Source organism: Chionomys nivalis, chromosome 2 (genome assembly GCF_950005125.1).
Source record: "Chionomys nivalis chromosome 2, mChiNiv1.1, whole genome shotgun sequence".
Lineage (NCBI taxonomy): Eukaryota > Metazoa > Chordata > Mammalia > Rodentia > Cricetidae > Chionomys > Chionomys nivalis.
In genome coordinates, this window is record NC_080087.1 from 43363565 (window position 1) to 43380981 (window position 17417).

General features: G+C 34.8%; 1 protein-coding gene across 11 annotated transcripts in view; it reads left to right on the forward strand.

Moving 5' to 3' along the window:
• Positions 1-17417, forward strand: part of Trdn (triadin) — a 377801-nt gene that overhangs the window by 93211 nt on the left and 267173 nt on the right. For all 11 annotated transcript variants that reach the window (XM_057761731.1, XM_057761734.1, XM_057761735.1 and 8 more), the window contains exon 5: positions 8700-8759. In XM_057761731.1, coding sequence (XP_057617714.1) covers positions 8700-8759 — 60 coding nt within the window. The remainder of the gene's footprint in view (positions 1-8699; positions 8760-17417) is intronic.

A 17417-nucleotide genomic window follows, 5' to 3' on the forward strand; every position in this document is an offset into this window, starting at 1 on the left:
ATGTTTGATTTCTAACACTTTATTGTAGATAATTAATTTATATAAATTTACTGAAACTATAGTATTATATAAAAGATATACCCTTGATTTTATTAACATTGACCTATTCACTGTACACTAAAAATGTTAAAACTATATACTTTAGGAGAAACTTTTGTAAAAGTACTTACGTTTACTTTTAGTTACTTTATTTTATGTTTGTAAACAGCAAAATTCTGTAACAGCTGTCACCATTTGAAATATATATATATTTCCAGGTTTTGGCTATTACAAACAATGCTGCTATGAACATAGTTGAACAGATACTTTTGTCATTTGATGGGGCATCTCTTGGGTATATTCCCAATAGTGGTATTACTGGATCTTGGGGTAGGTTGATCCCAAATTTCCTGAGAAATCGCCACACTGATTTCCAAAGTGGTTGCACAAGTTTGCATTCCCACCAGCAATGAATGAGTGTGCCCCTTTCTCCACAACCTCTCCAGCAAAGGCTATCATTGGTGTTTTTGATTTTAGCCATTCTGACAGGTGTAAGATGGTATCTCAAAGTTGTTTTAATTTGCATTTCCCTTATCGCTAAGGAGGTTGAGCATGACCTTAAGTGTCTTTTGGCCATTTGAATTTCTTCTGTTGAGAATTCTCTGTTCAGATCAGTGCCCCATTTTTTATTGGGTTCATTAGCATTTTAAAGTCTAGTTTCTTGAGTTCTTTATATATTTTTTTATATTTTATTGATGTGGGATTCCCTTTTATATGCTGTGAATAAATTAATTAATAAAGAAAACTGGCTTGGCCTGATAGGGCAAAAGAATAGAGGTAGAAAGGGAAAAATAAACTCAATGCTGGGAGAAAGAAGGATGGAGTTAGGCAGACGCCATGGAGCCATTGCCAGAGTCAGACATGCTAACACTTTGCTTGTAAGCCACTGCCATGTGGCGATACACAGATTAATGGAGATGGCCTAAATTAATATGCAAGAGTTAGCCAATAAGAAGCTAGAGCTAATGGGCTAAGCAATGTTTTAATACAGTTTCTGTGTGATTATTTTGGGCCTAAGCAGTTGGAAACCAAAAGTGGCCCTCCTCCACCTACATTCTATAACCTTTCTCAGCTTTATAATATTTTAATATAATACATATGCATCTATTACAAATGCTAAAAAAGTTACCGAATACACACACACGTACACACACACATACACAAACACATTGAATTGTGGCTCTAACCAAGCACTACATCACCAAACTACATTCTCAATCTAAACACCTATTTTGAAAAGCTAGTTTGCTTTTTCTAGAAAATGTTCAAGTTTAATTAGTTGTTAAATTGCTTTAGAATTTATCATAAACAAGTAAGCTATTATCTACTACTCTTTTGCTGCCTTTGATTTCATAGATTAAATTTTTCATATAGTATATGTATCTATCAAGTTATTACTTACTATATGATACTCATCCTGTTAGTTATTGCAATTTTAATGTGGAACAAAATAGATATAATTGTGCCATCATCAAACATACTACTTAATAAGAAACAAAGACAATAATATTAGGATCATGGTGATCATTTATTGTCAGATGATATCCTTTAAATTTTGACTTGTTTTAATGCTCAAGGAAGTCTGTGAGGTAGGTTTTTGCTATTTTATTATTTCATTGGTGAGGAAATAAAATTCACAGAGCAGTGATCAGAATCAGATTTTAATTGTGCATGTTGACTCCAGTGTTAATTATCTTAGGCAGGTAGCTTTATTTAATGAATGCCAGAAATTAAAATATTTTAAGGAGATTCTTTTAATAGATTTCTGTGCCTACATTTTCTTATCAAAATGCATTTTAAAATTACATTAGAATACCAAAGACTTATGACATTTTTCATATGAAGATTATTATCTTTAGATTATTGCAATCATGAGGTAATAAGTAATCTAAAGCCAAGACTAATTTGTATTTATTCTCAGCACTCTAATAAATTATTGTGTCTGCGTATCTGTTTTCTGTCAGTTTGAAATCTCTCATCATGTTTGACATTATTCAATACAAAAATTCTGATTGAGGAGAGTACATTTTATTATTTCCATTAAATAATATAATACCCAACCTATAGTCTAAATAATTAGATCTCCTTAATTAAATTCATTAAAAAGTGAAGATCATTGTGCTCTTTATAATTTATGCAGAGTGAGAGTATGTGCAGGAATGTAAGGCAAATAAAAATGGCTCTTTTCTTACTTCTTCCTTGTAGCTTGCTCTTCACCCTGAAAAGTCAGGAAAAAATTTGAGAATGATCAGAAGGAGTAAAGGGATTAGGAACACAGCAACCTCACTCTGCAAACTTACCCTGCCTTTCTCTTACAGCATTTCAGACACAGGGAAAGATTTATGGATGCCACTTGTCAGCGTTATCAGTGACCTAGTAGAACAAAAGGTCATGTTTCACTGCTTCTTAATCCATTGAGATAATGGTCATTCTTTTTGCATTGGATCTTATTTTGTTCAACAGCATACTCAGAATTGGACAGTCATACACCTGGGTTGAAATATGTTGACCTTTTTAACCTATTAGACCGCAAAGCCTAGGATTCCCCAGTTACAAAGGAGGATTATGATTTGATCCTGTGCTGGATGTGAACACCTTTTCAAAGACATTTGATATTTAGCTAATCCTAAACCCCTTAAATTTGGAGGGGAATCATGTCTTCCCCAACTTTCCTCTCTGTTCCTTATGTACTCGTTATAAAGTGTTCTTTAAAGAATGTCTTGATTTTGAATACAAATTTGAGCAATTGTGCATCAATATCATGACACACATATGACATATATGCAGAAATTGATAGATAACTAAATGGGAGTCTTAATAACATAGACAGTTTTTCTTCCTTGAAGAAGAAAGCTAGAATTTGTAGGGCATTAAATTCCTCCATGTAATACCTTAAATTTTTAAATTGAAGTTTCTGGTATTTGACAAATAGTTCATGGCTGGGAAGTGCGATAGGAGGCCATGTACCTGGCATCACTTGTGAGAAAGACGTGCTTGAGAAACCGAAATCGGTAATGCGTTATTACTCAATAAACAGTCTGCATGGCCATCTTTTCCTGGCTAAAGTGTAAGCAGATGGATTGGCACACTCTGCTGAGTTTTCGGTGGATCTCCTGACAGCTAATAGCCACTGGCAGTAGGTACTAGTATTGTGACCCAATCCCCGAGGAGAATGCAGCACAGCAATGTAGATGACTTAGGTTCTCCTTAAGTTGGAATCATGATATACCCATCTTCGTCCTTTGTGACCAAAGAAACATAGGCACAGGTAGGCCAATGCTAACTTAGTTGTACTGTGGTGGGATGCCTTTAAACATATGCTAGCAGGTTTAATTGAAATTGAAGTCCCAAATTTAGTTGATGATGTTCTACAAAAGGAAAGAGAAAGTTTCACCAAGAAAGTCATTGATGTCCATCTTTACACCTAGCTGTCGTGATTATATCACACAACATGCCTTTTAGCATCTTGCAGGAATTCTGGGTGGATCTGCCATATCCATGAGATTTTTTTTTCATTTGTGTGAGACTAATCTACAAAATTAGAAAGATACGGAGCATGTATTCTGAGCTTTGCAATTAGGTTTTGTCTTCTCTCTTTGTCAGAGGAAAATAAAAAGCTAGACTAAATTTTTTGAAATATTGCCAAATTTTCCTCTCAGAGGATTATATTTCAAATTTATTTTCTTTGCTTTTTGTTAAGTAAGTCAAGTACATCAACCTGCAAGTCCATACTTTCTGCTTTAGAGTTAACTCCTTATGGAAGTTTGCAGAGAGTGTATTTGCTCTTATGCCTTCCTGATCCTTGAGTGGTATTCTTTTTAGAAAAGTATTAACATGTCTTAATGGAGCTCGGTGTATTATTTTTATGCATGCATGCATGTAGCAAACATATATTGCATGCATCCATTTTCTCCTTATCCTAACACTACTCTGAATTCTTAGTAATATCTACCCTACTCAGATTAAAGTTTAAATTCACAGAAGTGAGAATGTAGGGCAATACTCAGCCCCCATAAACCAACTTATTTCACCTAACACAGTACCTTTCTATTTCACTCATTTTGCTGCAAATAATGGGGCTTCATTTCTCTTTATGACTGTGTACTACTCCTCTCTTGTCTTAAAAAGACTTAAAAACAAAATACCAAACAGACCTTATTTCCTGTCAGTGGGCCCTGAATGGTGTCTTTGATTCTAGTTTTTGTTATTGGGCTCTGTAAGTTTTGTCTATAATGGACTGTAGCTAATTTCTCTATAGGTTATAGTTTGATATTTTTAAGTCGCATCTGACTAAAAACACAGAGCTCACAGGAGCCAGAGCAGTTTTGATACTGCTTCTTAGTCTGATCTGTGGTGGTCAAGCTTCTATCCACATTCTGGGGAAGTCTCTTATGAACCAGTATGGAGTAAGAAGACTTAGAAACCATCATTCCATGCAATATATGTACCCAAATTTGCCTTAGTCTAGAAATGTTGGGCACATTTATTCAGGCAGATAGCTTTTAGTACCAAAGCCTGCAGCTTCCATCATTTCCATGTGGGTTCCAGAATTTCTCCTTTATTCATTTGCATGGTCTCCGGTAGGAATGCCCACATGCACTCATCACATGATACACTCCTTTAAAGGGAAATAAAATATTGTCAATAATAACTTTCTATCATTGCCATATAAAAATAAGCAACCTAGCTCTAGAGAAATTCCCAGAAATCCACAAGGATGACCCCAGCTAAGACCCTAAGCAATAGAGGAGAGGGAGCCCGATCTTGACTTACTCTGTAGTCACACTGATGAATATCTTAAATATCACCATAGAATCTTCATCCGGAAACTGATGAAAACAGGCAAAGAATTGCATTGGAGCATTGGGATGAGATCCCAAAGTCCAGATGAAGAGTGGGAGGAATGAGAATATGAGTAAAGAGGTCAAGACCAGGATGTGTACACCCACTGAAACAGTCTATCTGAGCTAATGGGAGCTCACTAGCTCTAGTCAGACTGGGAAGGACCAAACTAGTCCCTCCAAATGTGGTTGACAGTTACATGGCTGGGACAGAAGGGGCCACTGGCAATGGCAACAGAATTTGCCCTACTACATACACTGGCTTGTTGGGAATCTGTTTTCTTTGAGTGGATACCTTGCTCAGCCTAGATACAGTAGGGAGGGCCTTGGACCTTCCCCAAAGCAATGTGCCTTACCCTCTCTGAGGATGGAAGGGTATGTGGAGAGAATAGGAGGAGGGGAGAGAGTGGGAACTTGGATTGGTATGTATAATTAAAAAAAGATAGTTTGTTTTCTTTTGTAAAAAATAAATAAAAATAAGCAAAAATTAAAAGAAGAAAAAATAAGCATAACTAATATAGATTTTAATTTTAAGAGTTTCATTCCATCTTCCTTTCATACTAATACCTTAGGAGTAGTAAACATCTCTTGAAATGACTTTTCTAAATCTATATGAAGACTATTTCAAACACTTGCCATTTTGCTTTTTTTAGTGACTTGAGTTATACCAAGTTCCAATCTTCTGTATATTTTCTGTGGAAATGGCTAAGACAAAGGGAGTAGGAAGTTGGCCAGGAAGAAGATCAAATTTGTTTTTAATCAGCTCATTTGAAAGGTTTTACCTCTATGATTGTTCTAAGATTTAAAACTGAATATTCGTTGCCCTAAGGACCTGTGAAGCATGATCTTATGTGGCTGTAAATGACCCACATATATCTTTTTAACCCTACCACCTAGCCAAATTCTAAAAGTAAAAAGGGAAATCTTCAAATTAATTTTTATAGAATTTAATTCATTATCTCATTCAGAGCTCAAAGAAAGAAACCCATGAAAAGATTATGAAGACTCATTTATATGTTAAGAGATTTCTTTTCAGGGGTCTTCTTGTGTTTGTAGAGAATAAAAAAGGTACAGGCAGGATTTTGCCCTTTCCAGGAAAAGTAAGATTTATTTCCAGAATTCTCCAGTGGACATGGAGAAATCAATCAAACTACACAGATTGATGCTTTTAATAACATTTATTACAACTTCCAACGACTCCTAGATACTCTTTTTTTCCACATAATTTTGTATAGTAATCTACCTAAATTGGTCCATTAATATGACCACGCGTGGTAGACCCCAAACAACATTGTTGCAAAATGTGATTAATATAAATATTTTTAGAGAGCTACTTTATCTTCTAAATTGAGTCCTCATCCATTTTATTCTTTAAAAAATATGAATTTGAACTTGCCACATAAGTGAATATGCACAGATATGTATCAATGAAATTGGAACAGTGATGATGTATCTGATATATTTGTTTTTGATACTGCTTATCATGTATATTTAGAGTAGTGATTCTCTAGTGTAGTAAGGAAGTCACTAGTTAGTTCCCAGCTGCTTAGCCCTGAAATAATCACACAGAAACTATATTATTTATATCACTACTTGGCCCATTAGCTCTAGCTTCTTATTGACTAACTCTTACATCTTATTTTAACATATTACTTAATCATTAATATATGCATCACCATGAGGTCATGGTCTATCAGCAAAGTTTCAGTGCATCTGTCTCTGGCAGCAGCTCAATGACTTCTCTCTGACTCTGCTTTCTTTCTCCCAGCATTCAGTTTAGTTTTCCACACCTATCTAAGTTCTGCCCTGCTATAGGTCCAAAGAAGTCCTCTATTAACCAATGGTATCCACAGCTTAGAGAAGGGAATCCCACATCACCCAAGGGAGTTCATTTTGTGTGACAGGAAACGTAAAGACACTTTTCATTGTCACAACTAAATAATGTATATGGCACTATGAGTATCAGTTAGATAGAGCCAGGGATGCTGCTAAATAAATACCTTTGAATGCACAGAACCGCCCCACAACATGACCAGCACATATTCAACAAATCTAAGAAGATCAACCATGCTAAGCTGAGAAACCTTTCTGTGGAGTTGATGATGGAGGCATTGATGAAATGAACAGTATTGGGAAAGTCAGGCAGAAGGAAATCCTCCTTGATTTGTCCCTGTGCCTTGCAGACTTTTGTTTTTTAGAGATATGAATGAACTCATAGTCTTATTAGCACTGTCTGACAATGTACAACATCACAATTACACGATAGTGGACAAGTGCAACTATGCATATTAAAAGGATTGATTAATGGTAGAAATTGAGGTAAGACCTTCACAGTTGTACATGTCTGCTTAAAAGAGGAATGGACATCATTATCTGTCTTTTCACAGAATATTGAGGATATTTGAATGACTTATCTAGGTATAGAAGACTTCAAAAATGTAACAAAGAAAAATGCAAGTTAACAGATGAGAATTTTAAATATGTACAGTAATTACTGTCATGACTGACTAGCTGCCTAATAAGTGAGTTAAATACACAAACATCATTGACCTTTTTAAAGAAAGCACATGATATTTAAGAATGAGTAACCTTTGGAAGTAACAGTAACAGTTTTAAAATCCTCATTTCAAATTTACTTTTCTCTAAATTAACTGCAAGTTTAAAATTTACTTCATTTTCCAAGGCTTGGCAATATATATAATAATTATGATGAAGTTATCTGCAAATTGAATAAACCTGTGAAAATCTGGTATTTAGAGAAAAATCCAGCTAACTATGAAATGTACTATATATGGTTGGCATAATTGTTGCTTAAATACAATGCCAGATGTCACTTATGAATGTATTTTGGTGTCAATAATTCTAGGCTGTACTTCCTGTAAGTGGCTACAGTTCACTTCATAAATTCTTAAATATGAAAAAGCTCAATCTTTCTTAAAAATCTAAATAAAATTTATACTAAATGTTTTCAGTTTGTATTGAGAAGAATTAAAGTTAAGCATTATCAGAGTTCGTGATCATTTTCTGGAAATGCTGACAGGCATCTCTGTCAGTGTAAATTCTCACTTTTGAAATGACTGATTTTGAGACCATTCAAGTTTTCCTATATTTCCATAAAGAAATTATGCAGTAATTATTAAGAAACCTCTTTCAGATCTCACCAAGTGACGGATCAGCCTGACTCCATCTTGCGCTTGAAAGTCATTTTACGGAAAAGACAAACTAAGCTCATTCTTGTTTTTGATTAAATCTCTGTTACTCCAGGATTGGGCCATGCCCCACCTATAACCTTAACTACAAATGCTTCTCTATTGCCTGTGGTAGGAAATGACAATCAACCCTTTGTTACAAAGCCTCATTTCACCCCTGCCTTTGTTCCAAAAGGTTTTTATGACCACCTCTTTTTATGACTACCTTATGACCACCTTGCAACCATGTCTTTGTTTCAAGAGGTATTATGACTAACTTGCTTGTTTATGTTCTGCTCCTATAACTTTGGCTATATTGCCTGTCAAATCTCTTATTTAGAAACTCCCTATCATTGAACTATAAAAAGTATGTTTTCTTCACTTCCAATACTGGCCTTTGAACCTCTCCTTAAGGGGTGGCAGCCCATGTACATGAATAAAAAAGCTTGCTCTAATTAATCTGTCCATGATGACTTGGGTCAATGATCTTTCTCTTCCCTTCTTTGGGACTACCAGAAGCGTATTAGAAAGGTTTGTATTTTGTTATGGAATTTAGAAGTTTAGGTCTCAGGTATGGTTTAAATTTTATACTTTTCCAAGTTTTTAACCTATACATTCTATGTTTCTATAGAAATACACAAAGAAAAGACTGAAAAGCAAGAGAAACCTGAGAATAAAATGCAGACTAAAGGTACAAGTTCCATTTCATGCTGGTACTGTTGTTTCTGTTTCTCCTCCTATATCCCTTCTCCTGGTATTTTTTTCTTCTTTTTCCTCCTTCTCTTCCTTTCTTTCTCCCCTTTTTCCCCCTCCTACTCCTCCATCTCCTCCTCATTCTTCTCCTCCCCATATTCCTCTTCACTTTTCTTTTGAAGAGGTACACATTTTTGTTGATGCATCCATATGGAAGAAGAAGTATTTCACGATTAACAATGATTACTTTTAAGTTTTTGGTATCATTTTAATCAATTCTTTCTTCACCGATTAAATTCCAGGTATGAGTATCTCTCTGAATAAGATACAATGATAGAAATCAAAGCAACTTCAACATTGGTGAAAATCTTTACTTATAATGGTTTTTCTTTCATAAATAGCATTGTAATATTTTATTTAACATTTTTCTTTTAATCATTTTGTATAATGATTCAGAGTTTACATTTTAAACATGAACTTGGCATACCATTGAATGCCTTGATGATCATTGGTTCAGAGATGTAGAATCATTAGATTACATCATTGGAAAGCCCTAGCCCATGCGCTTTTCACAGCCTCAAGGGATAGACTGTGACAGCAAGGTAATTAAAAAGGTAGTCCTTTTTGTAAGTTTGATCCCAGGAACTATGGTCATGTGATAGAAGCATTTCAATAAGGGCCAATACTTCCTTGCTAATCTAACCCATGCTACTTTTCTTTGTGAGATCCATGAAGATCAAGCAATGACACTCAACAGGAACAAATTCTAAACATTACTATGTTTTGAAAATGAGCCGTTAAACCTAATTTTGGATGCTCCAGGGCAAAATATTTCTCATCATTACCAAAGCTATGAGATACAGAGAAAAATAATAAAATAATTTCCCTGGAATAAAAAGTTAGTTTTGGAAAAGCTAGGTATGTTGCCAAATAGAAGTATAATTCCATCTTATGTGCAGAAATCTGAGTTCAATTACCAAAGCCTTCCATATGCAAAATTAAACAAAGCAAATGTAGTTATATATTTATTATATTAAAACCTAGATAATGTAAAAATTAGCTATCACAGGTAGCAGAGTTGAAAATATTGTTTTCAAATGCTAGAAGCCTCTATTATTTACAGTTGCATTCTTAACTATAATTCAATGTCTGAGTTTATCTAAATTGGGATTTATAAGTTGTTGTTTATAAATATACTTTATGTCTTAAATCTCCCTATGAGACTGGGGAACCAATTACATTGAAACTACCACAAATCACTCCTTGGTCCGCATAAACTTGTAACAATATCATACTGCAAAATGCATTTAGTCCAATTTCAATAGTCCTGATTGTCTATCACAGTCTCAATAATGTGTAAAAGTCCAAAGTTTCATGCAGTCTCTTAACTGTAATCCCCTGTAAAATCAAAATCAAAAAGCAGATAACATACTTCCAAAATATAATGGCACAGGATATACATAACCATTCTAAAATGTAGGAAAGGGGGCAGAATAAGCAAATACTGGACCAAAAGAAAACCAAAACCTGCTGGACAAACTTCAAACCACATCTTTACGTCTGATGTCAAAATGCTTTTCAGATCTCCAAATTTGTTCAGCTTTGCTGACTGAACACTTTCTTTTTCCTGAGCTAGTTCCAGTTCCTGTGAGCATCTCTTTCACAGGTATTCTATGCCTCTGGAATCTTTAAACTCTTGGGGTCTCCAAGGCATCTTATGTTTCAACTTCACAGCTTCATGAAAGGGCCCCATTAGGCCTCCATTCAGGGACACTGATGACACATGTCTGGCCTCAGCAGCTTTCCTTAGGCATGGAGGCAAATTCAATTCCATAACCTAATTCTTCTATCCTTAACTCTAAAAGTTAGAACCACATAGTGAAAGCTGCCATGTTCTGTTGCGTGCTGGGTCTAAAATATGACCCCTTCATTCAATTTTCTGTTTAATTGTTACTCTCACTGCCTAAACTTGACTATAACTTGAACTTGCTCTATAGACCAGATTGGTCTCAAATTCAGGAGTATAGCAGACTCTCCCTTCTCATTGCTTGGATTAAAGGCTTGTACCACTATGCCCAGGTCTAAGATTTTCTTGCCCTGAGGTCAACACTCTACTACTAAAGCCTTTTATCTCCTTGAACACAGGACTCAGTTCCATTTCACTTTGCTGTGCCTCTTTTCTCCCCAAATATTTTCCTGGCCCAGCTTGTTCTTTTTCATTATAAATCTATATCAGAGTTAACTAATAACCACAAAGCAGTGTCTATATAATGCTCTTTTAAGATTTCCTTTGCCAACAGAAATAATCCAAACTCTCCACTTTAGTCTGAGGCTTTTTCTCTGGGCAAGGGCAAAAAGCAGCCACATTTTTTTTTTACCAAAATATTACATGATCAGTTTCTAAACCACACACTAACATTCTTCTCCTCTGAAACTACTTGATTGCTGCAGTTTGTCAAATCACATACAACACTACTGTTTTCCATGCTCCTACTAGTATGGCCCATTAAGCAGTGCTTAAGGTATTCCACTGCTTTTCCTAATGCAAACTCCCAAAGTCCATCTTACTCCAAGAAACAACATGGTCAGGCCTAACACAGCAGTACCAAATTCTTTCTCAGTTAGGATTTTTATTTTTGTGAAGAGACACCATGACCAATACAACTCTTATAAATGAAAACATTTAGTCAGGGTGATTTGCTTACAATTTCAGCAGTTCAGTCCATTATCATGACAGGGAGCATGGCATTGTTTAGGAAGACATGATGCTAGAGAGGTTCTGAGAGTCCTACATTTTTCAGGCAACAGGAATTTGACTGCAAAATTGGGTGGTATCTTGAGCGTAGTAGACCTCAAAGTCCACCACCACAATGGCACACTTCTGCTAACAAGGCCATACATACTCCAACAAAACTAAACCTCCTAATAATGCCAGTCTTTATGAAATTATAGGAGCCAATTACATTGAAACTAGAACACTTCATTTACCTATCTTTTTTGATGAGCCCAGATAATCATTTAGATATTAAGCATGTTGTCACAATGCTTGAATTCCAGATTGATCAACCCAAACTTAAGCAAAACACTGACACCCACTCACCTGAGATTGGTCTATGCTTGTATTTAGGGGCTAATGTCTTCTTATTGCATATGTTTCTTTTTTGGTTCTTAACTCTTTTGAGTTAGAAAATTGGACACTGTTTCAGGGCCAGGATTGATTAAGAGAACCATGACTGGACTGGCTACTTCTCTCTGCCTGAACTGAAAGGGAAATTTAACTGGTTCCACTTGATCAAGGTCTCCACAACTTCATTCTGCAGACTCCATAGTAATTTAGCAGCAAGATAGCTGGAGTGAGTATGCTGACGTTGATGAAAACATTTGCATTTAGAGCATAGCTCTCAGAATCCTGCTGTCAAAGTCTTTAAGCAGTGGGCTGTGGAGTGGGTTTATTAAACCAGCGAGTCTCCTGTAATAAAAGCAGTGAGTTTGGCTGAAGTCTAAAATAAATTTCTCAAAGTCTGTGCAGGAGATTAGTCACCTGCATATATTTCTTGAATAGACCAAATGTATCTGAGTAAAGCAAATAATTCTGAGAGAGAAAGATACAGATGATAGATAGATAGATAGATAGATAGATAGATAGATAGATAGATAGATAGATGATAGATAGATAGATAATCTATTGGTAAGCAGGTAGTTATGTAGAAAGACATATATATATATATATATATATATATAGCTAGTTAGATAAAACATACATAAACATATATATATATGTAGGTAGATGAATGGATAGATGATAAATAAATAGATACATAAATGAATAAATACATAGGTAGATACATAGATAAATGACATATACAGACATGCATGCATGCATACATACATAAATAGGTATACTTTTGTATTTTATTTTGCTTTTTCTCTTGTCAGAACATGAGTGGAACATTTCACTTGCTTTCTAGTTTCTGTTCAGTAATTAAGATAGGATAATGTCTAGTGTTTATTTTTCAATAGTTTACTGACAATGAGTTTTATAACTACAATTTTATGAATACTTTTAGACCTGAAATGGTCTCTTAAGTCACATTCCAGTTCAGCTGTGGGTAAATGTGAGGGCTAGTTATGGTTTACTTTGTCATTAAAACAACTGAAAATCTTGTAAGAAAGTATGTGATACCTTAAGATATGTTACCTATGATCATTATAACAAATATCTTAGTTTAGTGGAGAAATAAATTTTGATGGTAATTAAAACTAGAATATACACCATTTCATTTTCTTTTCTTCTGCTTATTTTTCCTCTTTCTTGTCATTACTTCTGCAGCCTTTTCCCCCATCCCTTTAAAAGAAAAACAAAAACAAAAGCTTCTTCTGATTCATAGGATGAGTTTAATAATACATGATCAGTTTAAGCCTGGAATATTTACTCATCAAAGAAATACAGAAAAGTAAACAATATGTCATGCCAGAAAATACAGATTTCTAACACACATCCATTCAAATAGGTTAAATGATTTATATTAAAGGGACACATAATCAGTTTCAATTTTTATTAGGCATAGAAAGTAAGATAATTTCTATAGATTTGATGCTAGATGATTTAAATTTGTAAGATGTTAACTCTTCTGTTTTGCCCATCTTTTTATTTTGATACTTTTCATTGGGGGAAGAATAGAATAATTTCATGAGTTGAAGAGTCGTCCTAGTAATGTATATTGGTTATGGCTTTAAGCATAAGCTCTGATATGCTAGTTAATACTTGCCTTTAAACTAAACTAGCCATGGTAATATTTTCCCATAAAAGAAAATAAAGTAGGAATTTATTTTGTATTTATAATCAGAGCAATGTATGTTCTTGTGACCTTGCATTGAGTTGCATAGTGATTAATGCAGAGCATCATTACATTTGCTTAGAAGAAACACAACCATAGTGTAACTCTCCTTGGATTATTCAATGCTATTACCTCAAATATAAGTCATGTAAATGGCCTTCCATGAATGCATAGAATGAGTTCACCACAATAGAACAGTTGTAGGCTCTCAGCAGTAAGATTTAACACAAGTTTTCACAAATAAGTCTCTTTCCATATGAGGGTGACAGTTCGTATTGAAAAGTTTCATAGATCAAAATGGTCTCGAAAAATAGCTTTTATGTAAAACCCAAGATTTAATAATATGTACTTGTCGAGCTAAAAAGAATGAATAAATATGCAGATGGAGATGAACAAGGCAATCTTGGACCTGCAGCTCATGAGTGTTTCAGGTTAAAGGATGTCCATTTGGGAGGCAGGGCCAAGATTGAATGTCCATTGCTGAATCAGAGCAAGCAACCAATCAGACAACAGAAATTGATCAGTCTCCTGATGCACAATATATATACTGTCTTTAGTGTTGAATGTTACTTGATAGCCATGTGACCACAGGCAGAGGGGGTTTGAAATACATCAGTACGGTACCTACAGTGGCATGCCACCTCCATATTTAAGATTCTTTTCAAAGTGGTGCCCTAGTGTGCATTTGATGCTTTCTCATTGCTGTAAAAAAGTGTGTCACAAAAGCAGCCAAAGGGAAGCAGAGTTTATTTTGACTTCTAGTTAGAATCCATAGTCAGTCAAGATGAGAAAGGAATGGCAACAGGCTTAGTAACAGATCCAGATATAAAATTAACATATAAACCAGTAGCTTTTCAGATGCAAATGATGAATTTGCCATGAAAGAAATGGGGGGGGGAGAACCTCATTCATATAACTTAAGAAAAAACTACTTATAAATTAATTTCACTAAGGAGTTGAAAATCCTCTCAATATAAATTTCAAGACACTAAAGAATTGAAGAAAACATGAGATTAAAAACTTCTCATACTCATGGTAGCACAAATAATATTGTTAAAAAATGCAATTTCCAATGGCAGTCTTTACAGAGCTCAGGGAAAAATCCTAAGATTCATATAAAATCACTAATGATCTTGATTAGTCAAAACAATCCTAACCAGAAATAACAATGCTGGAGACATCTCAGATTAAATTACAAAGCTATAATCTCAAAACCAATGAGGTGTAGGCACAATAATAGTTATATAGACCAATAGACAGACTAGAATATCTGATGTGGGAAGGTCATATGTCTATCTGTTGCTTTCATTGGTTAATTAATAAAGAAACTGCTTGGCCTGATAGGTCAGAACATAGGTGGGTGGAGTAGACAGAATAGAATGCTGGGAAGAAGGGAGTGAGGTTAGACTCAATGGAGCCAGCCACCAGGACAGACATGCTGAATCTTTCCCCGGTAAGCCACCACTTCGTGGTGCTATAAAGATTATTAGAAATGAGTTAAGCAAGATGTGAGAATTAGCCAATAAGAGGCTGAAACTAATGGGCCAAGCAGTGTTTAAAAGAATACAATTTGTGTGTTGTTATTTCAGGAGTAAGCTAGCTGGGATCCGGGCGGGAATGCAGCCCACAGCTCCTCACTACAAATATCCAGAAATAAGTCCATAAAGTTACAACCACCTAATTCATTAATGGTGTATAAAAGTGTACATTGGAAAGAAGTCAATTCTTCAGAAAAAGATGCTAGATGAAATGTATTTCCACATATAAATAGTAAAATTTGATCTGTATCTTTCACACTACGCAAAAATCAGCTCAAATTATACCAGGCCTTAAATGTTAGACCTGAAACTCTGGTGACGCCAAATGATAGTATAGCTAAAAACTTGAAGACATAAACATAAACACAGACTTTCTGAATGGGAGTCCAGTTATTCAAGAAACAAACTAAAAGTGGACCACTGAGATTTCATGAAGTTACAAAGATTTTGCACACTGAAACTGATACTCAGCAAAGTGAAAACAGAGCCCACAAAATATAATATTTGATAACTGTACATGTCATAGGATTACTGTCAATAATCTGTAAGAAAGTCCCAAACTAAGCGCTCCAAATCAAATTACCTAATCAATAAATGAACTAATGAATTAAACAGACTGTTATCAATGCAGGAATATAAATGCATATCTATATATTTAATAATGTGTTCAACATTTTTTTTTCCATTCTGGAAAAAACAAGTTAAAACAACACTAAAATAGGGGTATACTGACTCATACCTACAGTGCCAATCTCTACGAGTCAGAAACTGTCAAATGGACCATGGGATGTTAAAATTATATATTCTCCCTTAGAAAGAAAGGACAAAACTATTTTTGTTAAACTTATGAATTCCAGATTCCATTTCTAGTATGCTCAGTGATCTTTTTATAAGTATCTTGAGTATTTTTCTGGTTGTACAGAATTAAAATTCTACCAGCTATTTTCAAAATGAATTGCACATATAGTTGCATATACTATATATTTGTTGTTTTTCTGTAATGGTGGCTAAAGTAGAACTTATTTTTAATGGGTTGAAGATGAATTTTTTGCATCCTTTTGTCACTGGAATCTCTCCCTGGCTTCCACTTAGCTTTCTGGTAGTGGAAATGGGTAGATGGAAAAAGACAATGGGCATGGTCAGGGAGACCATGGTGTCTATTTACATTTTAAGCAGGTTGTATATTTATGAAGTCCCTGTAACAGACAGCTTTCCTGAGTCATATTTTAATGTCAAAGTGATTGACAGATAAATTTGATTTGACTCCTGAGTGTCAGGGCGACAACTTGTGAAGCCGTTTTCTGGATGATATCAGAGAAAGTTGAGGACTCTTAAAATCAATATTGAGTAGTTACTAGTGAGTGACCTTCCTGGACTCTCAAGATGTCCTATCTCCTCGACGTGCCAGAGATAGGACTAAAGTCCTATCACCCTGGCTAGTAATTAGCATTGAGCCTATATATTTGAATCCCATTGTATCACATTAGATTAATATCCCCATACAGCTCCTGTCGGTATTCTTGGTTCCTGTTGTCATGCTTCTCCATCATGAAGATGGAGCCATAAACACAGAATAAGCCCCTCCTTTAGTGAACTGCCTTCGTCAGTGTTTTACTACCACAGTAGAAAAATAACAAATGCAGACAGAAACTTCAAAGTCTGGCAAGTGCATGTTTAAAATGTTTTGAATGTTCTCGGTCTGATAAACTATTGTTTATGAAGCGCGCATCTAACAAAATGTACTAAATAATTATTTTAAAAAGGAATTATACTGGATTGTTGCATACCCAAGAATATATAGATAACACTAATTGACCTTGATAAGTTAAAAAATGAAGACCCAAAGTTGTCTGGGTATAGAATTGGAATTAGATCTGGGAGGACTGGGCAAAGGAAATGAATATGCTCAAAATGCAGTATAACAATGTATGAAATTCACAAATAATAAATACAATTGTGTTATATTTTTTAAAAAAAATTTTATCTTTTATTTTTGAGATTACAATTTAATTACCTTTTTTCTCCTCCACTTTCCTCCTTCAAACCCTCCCATGTATCCTACTTCTTTCAAATTCATGGTCTATTTTTTAAAAAATTGCTATTGCATACATGTATATATATACACATACATACATTTTCCTAAATCTAACTGGTTCAGCCCATATACCATTTCTTGTTTGTCTGTTTGCAAGAAGCATCATTTGGTATTAAATAACTATTCAAGAATTGAAACACTGATATGTATGAGTTATATGTGAATCTATTGAAATACTCAACTTT